At 33.4% G+C, this 6,796-nt stretch overlaps 1 protein-coding gene across 1 annotated transcript; it reads right to left on the reverse strand.

Annotated features, from left to right (window-relative positions):
- Nucleotides 1–1,408: 1,408 nt before the first annotated feature.
- Nucleotides 1,409–5,419, reverse strand: LOC120081806 (BTB/POZ domain-containing protein At5g03250-like). Its single transcript, XM_039036975.2, has 4 exons — nt 5,127–5,419; nt 4,422–4,491; nt 2,849–4,066; nt 1,409–2,272 (listed from the first exon to the last, which is right to left on the reverse strand). The coding sequence occupies exons 1-4, from the start codon at nt 5,183–5,185 to the stop codon at nt 1,718–1,720; spliced, it is 1,902 nt and encodes a 633-aa protein (XP_038892903.1). The 5' UTR covers nt 5,186–5,419; the 3' UTR covers nt 1,409–1,717.
- Nucleotides 5,420–6,796: the final 1,377 nt, after the last annotated feature.

The following is a 6,796-nucleotide window of genomic DNA, read 5'->3' on the forward strand; positions in this document are numbered from 1 at the left end:
AGTAAAATTGATAATATTTCATTGAAAATGTTTAAAGAATTGTAAAAAAAAAAAATTAATTGAAATTAAAAAAATGGTAAAAAAAAATAAAGGCGGAAAATTTTTTCCCGTGGGGAACCCGATCCCCGCTCTATTCCCCACGGGAAAATTCGCGAGGACGGGGAGCCCCATCCCCGCCCCCGCCCCGTGGACATCTCTGCATGTGTCATTCTTCATGTTGTCCATGTGTCTTGTAATTATTCATGTTTGGTGTCCATGTAAGTCCATATATAACTCTATAAATAATGACATTTGATGAATCTTAAAATCACACATAAATTGGTGAGAATTCTACATCAAAATTCCACTAATTTTCATATTATTCAATTTTATAATTTTAGTTATTTTATGTTTTTAGTTATTTTATTTTATATATTTAATATTATTATATAAATATATTATTATATTATATTTTATCTATATCTGTGTTCCCATCGTGCTCCTCAATTTCACAATATCTTTTTTTATTTTTAAAACTTAACCTAATAAAAATTAGTGAAATTTTCAGAGATAGAAAAATGTCAAATTATTTATTAAAATAGCAAAAACAATATATATATATATATAACATCTATCACTTTTCTATCATTTATAGTCTATCAGCCTTATTAACCTCTATCAAAGATTAAAATTTTATTATTTTGTGTCAATAATTTCTCTTATTCTTCTTTTTTAAAAATCTCCCTAAAAAGTATTGTTCATGTTTTAAAAGAAAAGAGCCCAAATTTGAAAACTACAAGTTATTTTTGTTTTAGAATTTGAGAATTCAAGTGTTTTTAAGATCAATAAAATTATAATAGAGAAATGAAGAATAAATACGTAAAATTTTAAAAATAAAATCGAAATTTTAATCTCAATTTCAAAAAAATTCATTTGTTACAATGGTTTGTATCTTTTCTTGAGCACAATGGTCAAATTCCTAGCCAAATTCTAAAAACAAAAACAACTATTGAAAATCTATTTTTTTTTAGTTTTCAGCTTAATTTTTTAAATTATTAATAAAAAATAAATAATGAAGGAAGAAATTTGGAGATGAGAATAGAACAGGCTTAATTTTCAAAAACAAAAATTAAAAAAGAAGAAGAAGAAAAAACGGTTACCAGATTACCAGATAGGTATTTACTTTGCAAATAAAATTTTAAAATCATTTTTGTCTGAATTCTGAATTTTGAAAAAAAAAATGTCACTTTTAATTTGGTAACTAATAGGTATTAACTTTAGAATGTGTCTCAAAAGTTTCAAACTTTCAATTTAAAATCTAAATAGTCGTTGAATTTGTAATTACCACCTAGTTTATCCTCCTTCCCTTGGAGTTTAGATTTAGACTAAAGTTGCGATAACCGAAGGTTTAAATTAAAATAAATACGAATAAACAAACAACTGAAATGATCCTCTATTATAACTTTCATCAATTGATTTGCTAATTTGATAAGAAAAGGAAAGGATGAAGGAAATACTTCCTCCAAATATTTCTACCAAGGAAGCCTACAATTACAATCATTGTCCCACTGTCACAAATAGCAAAGTCTCACAACAGTCTCCATGAATGACAGGGCTTCAAAACATGTGTCATTTTCAAGAACAAAGGTTAGTAAATTAGAGTTTGGATTTCGATATCAAAATACATCACTACAACCACAAAACACCCAACACAAAGAGCTATACCAACTCTTTAGTTTCAGGATTCACCACTGTCATGATGTTCTTTGCTGTTCATAAGCGGAGATGTCGACGAAATTTCACGATTTGTTTTCGAGTTTACGAGGAGCTTGGATGCTTTCTGTTCAGAACTCTTGAACTTTATTCTTAAACCAAACTTCTTCAAGATCATGTTCCATCCACCCTTTGTCTTCACCAGCTTGTCCAGCTCTTCCTTCATGCTCATGCACTCTTTCTCGAGCTCTGACACGCGCTCTTTCATGTTGTTGCTGATAACAATAGCACGGTTTTCAGTTGTGCAGGCATCAGCATATGGTGCTGCAATGTTTGTACCACCAAGTACAGCTAAGTTGCCACTCATGTTATGTGAATTCTCAATGTTGTCCGAGACAAATAACCAACTCGCAACCGATGTTCGGAGTCGAAGTTGTTCGAAGAAGAGAACTTGCACGATGACACGTAGTGGCAATCTTTCATTTTGGGCGGCGTGGGTGCTGGCTTCCAATGATAACTTCTGGCAGTTCATAAGTCTGCAGATTTGTTCCCTTTCAGAGTCTGTTAGCCAGTGATGAGCCTGACAATGTACAAGCAAATCAATATTATAGAACATCTTACTAAAACTCTTCAAGTCCTTTGTTAAGAAATCGACAATGAAAGGTAAACAGAAAATGTAAATAATAGAGAATCGACATAAAAATTTACACGGTCCACTGATAATGTGTTAGCTACGTCCACAGACAGAGGAAAGAAGCAGTTTATTATTAGAGAGAAAACATCAGATTACCGAGTCAAATGCACCAGTAGAGTTGGTAGTACATTCCTCTAAATCATAGGGCCAAAATCGTAAATAACATAAATAGGATAAATATGAATACAACTTAAGTTTCAGGGGCCTTGTCCCCAAACACTTGACAAGGTGTATTACCTCCGAACTTGGTCTCGAATGCCAGATAACAGATACAAGGCATTTCAACATCCTTCACAAGAGTCTTAAGTTCTAGATACCAGACAATTATAGCCTAAGTTTTCTTTTCACTTGAACAAAAAACAGACGATACTTGTGAACAGAACTGTCCATTTCAATTTTTTTTAACTTGAATCTTTCTTATGGGAGAAAATTTTCTAATAGTAGTACCGATGTAGAAGATACCTTTAGGTAAATATCTATAGCACGGTAAATTCCATCGTCAAGTGGTCTCGCAAAATCAGGAATAGCTGCAGCTAATGACTGAAACTTTGGTAACTTGAGATTAACATCAGGTGCAACTTCAGCAAGATATCCATCAATGAGATTAGCCACCATTGTCAATGGAGTAACTGAATTGGGCACCATCAATTGCCCATCCTCAAGTCTAGTTGAAATGCAATCGTTTCCATTTCGATCGAGTAGCAAAAAGTGATCGAGAATTCGCTGAATACAATCAATATCATACAATGTCTCGACAGAGTACCCCAGGTTTGGTATCAGAAGATCTTCAAGAGCTGCCTGTTCTAATTGTGCCCCAATGCATTTTTCAAGATTCTCCCTACATGACAAGCTGGCATGTAAAATCATGGAGGTTCTCAGAAGTCTTATCAGGAACTTTGTTGGTGTCACACACTTTTGATGAGGAAGTAATTCAACTATCTCTTCAAGAAGTCTCCTTTGATCTACTTCCGAGGAAGCCGAAACATTTGATACCGGTGCGCAAAAAGTACCATCGTCAATGTTTGCTTGCCTTCCCAACAAGGGAAGGTGCCTTCTAGCATAATGAATGAGAGAGCCAGCAATGATCTCAGGTTTCGTGCCTCTTGATCCAACTTCCAAAATCAGTCTTTTGTATAGAGGCAATCTCAGGAAAGACACATCTTCAAACCACCAATCTTCCCTTACTTTTCGTGATTTTGACGATACATGTATTCCGTTCCAAAACTTGGTACTTTCCGAGCTGTACGTCGATTGAGGTCCCGAAACAGGCCAGCTGAACAAACTTGGATCTGCACAAGCTTTCATTGCCAGTGAATTTATACATCTTGACACAATATGAAGCTCCTCAGCATAAGATAAAGTTTCTTCACAGGTTTCAAGAGCTTTAATAGAATCTGTCCAATTCCCAAAGATTTCGTTTAAGAAATTCTCGGATTGCATTATAAGATTTCCATTTCCATAATCCTCATCCATTCGGAGATACTCTGCCGCACACCTCAGCTGGACTATATTGAGTGCATTGAGCTCCATTTTAATACCATAACAAAATTTAGCAACAAGTAAGAAGGTTTTGGCTCCACCAGGAATGTCATGAAGTTGCATAGCACATTTTCTATCATCCTCTCTACAAAATTCTCCAATAAGTTGTTCTAATACTCCACTTCTGGACAGCAGAGGAAACTGAAGAAAATACAAGTAGTAGGAAAGTATGATTTCAATTTTCAAGTGAGCAAGTGAATCGAAAGATTTACCAAAGGCAATAAACTAAGGTGTTTAACTTCCTAAACCATCACTTACGACATGAACCTTCATTTTTTTTTCCTTTTTGGTAAGAGACCGAGTTTTCATTGAGAAAAATGAAAGGAATTACAAAGGCATACAAAAACAAACCCGAAATAAGACTCTTCCTATATCATGAAAAGAGAGTTTATACAATTCTCATCCACAATAGAGCAACAATCCCATCTAAAAAACTAGTAACCTTTCGTAGCCTCGTAAATCGCTAAGATGAAGATTATGATGTTAAGTTGCACACCTTATGTAGATGAAAGAAGGTGTTCCCAACTTCAATAATGACATCACTTGCAAGCCCAGATGAGCAAAACCTAGATCAGAGGGAGTTCATTTTGATAATTAGAAAGTTGACTTTGCCGATATACAAAAAGAATTAAAATGGATACGTGTATATATATAAAGATAACAAATTCCAAAATGATATCATTACAAAGCTGAAGAGAACTCCAGAGTTATAAACAGAAACACTTGATCTATTGCCTTTGAACATAATTTCAGTTGTTAGTTGTTTGTCCAATTTAAAGTTTTATCCAACATTTACATAGAAAAACAGAGCAATCCCATCAACCAAATATTGAAAATGCAGCTATATCATGAAAAGGAAGCATAAAAATAGAAATGTCTTAACAATGGAAGACATATCGTTGATTCAAAATTCCCTCACATTGGAAAAAGCAAACACACACTAAAGAGCAAAGTAACCTTTTAATCTTATCAATAATGATTAACCTCCAGCAAATAACTCCCTACAACAAATGAGATTACACCCAAAAATTTCATATAAAATCAACCTTCACATTACACTAAACTAATGGGGGGTTTTCAACTAAACCTATGAACAAAAATCGACCACACTCATTTCCATCCAAACAGAGAAAGGAAAACTCATAACCAAGACTGTAATAATCATAATCCATAAGAATCAAAAGAGGAAGTAGAAACAGACCAAGAATCGCCATCGAGGTGAAACACTTCCGATTTAGATCCCAACTTCAAAGACGCCATGGAAGAAGAGTATCTCAAGCTCCACTCTCCAATGTCATAGAGATATAGTTTTACAACGACGATTAGACAATGAAACTGAAAGAAATCGTTAAGGGGTTTTTGTAATTTTTGTATTTGATTGGATCTTTTGAGCTTCTGGGTGAAGAAGAGCGATGGTCCCGAGTCCAAAGGAGGTATCTAGGAGAAAATTCAGTTCCTGCAGTTACACGAAAAAGGGAGTGTTTGGCAATTTGCAGTTACATATTGCTTTTTCCATTTTACGTTGGGATTTGGGGAACACTTAATTAGTTAATTAACACAATAATACATGGAGAATTAATAATATCAATATTCGAATATGAAAAAATTAATCTTATTATAAGGTTCTATAGTGGCATCATTCTACGTCTATTTTGATTTTTGTATGCATTGAGATTATAAAATTGAACCCCATTTCCAGAAAAGGTGAATAATTTCTTGCTTTCATGGAAAATGTTTTGTTTATTTATGGAATCGACATCTTCTTGTTCCTTCTATACATGTCGAGCTTATGTTATTGTGATGTTTTTTTTGGTCTGCTGTAGCTGGGATTTCTTGTAATATCAAAGCAAACATGAAGGAAGAGTATAATACTTGGAAAATTGGAACTTTGGCTGAGAAAATTGTCGTATATTGATGAAATTAACGTTGTTAGGAAGTGGACAAAAAAATGAGCATTTTTAGTTCAATAACAGAGTGTGATCGGACGGTTGGCTTTTGAGAGGTAATGGATGATTTTGAGTTAAATTGTGTTTATGATACTGTATTTGAAAATTATTCATTAATGAATCTACTTAATGGGCTATTAATCACTTTGGTTGAATTATAGCTTATGATGTTTAAGTAAACATAACTCAATGGTAATTGGTATGCATATATTTAATGTTTAAGTAAACATAATTCAATGGTAATTAATATGCGTTGTCTTTTTTTAAGTCGGAGGTTAAAATCTCCGCGCTCTCAGTTGTTGTACTAAACAATGTGTTAAATAAACTTTAAAAACGTTAAAAGTATGCATCACATTCAACTTTTAATTTTGAGTTTGGTTGGTCTTTGGATTTTAAAAGCACATAATATTATGTTGGAACTTTCAATTTGAGTCTTACTAGTCTCGAATCGATTAAACATTTTTTCCACATATCGTATGATTAATTAAACGTAAATTGAAAGGATCAATGTTCTGTTTGTTGGGAAAAAACCTCCCAATTCTAGCACAAGTATGAGTAGAAAATAATAGAGAAATTAAAAGAAAGCAATAAAATTGGAAACACAAGAATTTACGTGGAAAACTTCTAATTCAGAGAAAAACCACGACCCATCAGAAAGAAATCCATTATGTCAAAAAATTGCTACAATCACACAGAACAATTCTCGGGAGCACTATCTCAAAGCTTTTGACTACTTACACTTTTTTCTCACTCTCCAATTAAAGAATACAAAAGGAATTTAATTAAAGTTATACGCTAAGCTTAAAGTGTTCTAATTGGGACAATTGAAAACCAAAGCCATTGACTCCTTTTATAGGCTTGGAGCCCATGACTTTCCTAAACCATTTTTATGTAGGACAAGCCCGTGACTTTCTTAAACATTTTC

This window comes from Benincasa hispida, chromosome 7 (assembly GCF_027475165.1).
Source record: "Benincasa hispida cultivar pf3 chromosome 7, pf3_genome.v1.1, whole genome shotgun sequence".
NCBI classification, from domain to species: domain Eukaryota; kingdom Viridiplantae; phylum Streptophyta; class Magnoliopsida; order Cucurbitales; family Cucurbitaceae; genus Benincasa; species Benincasa hispida.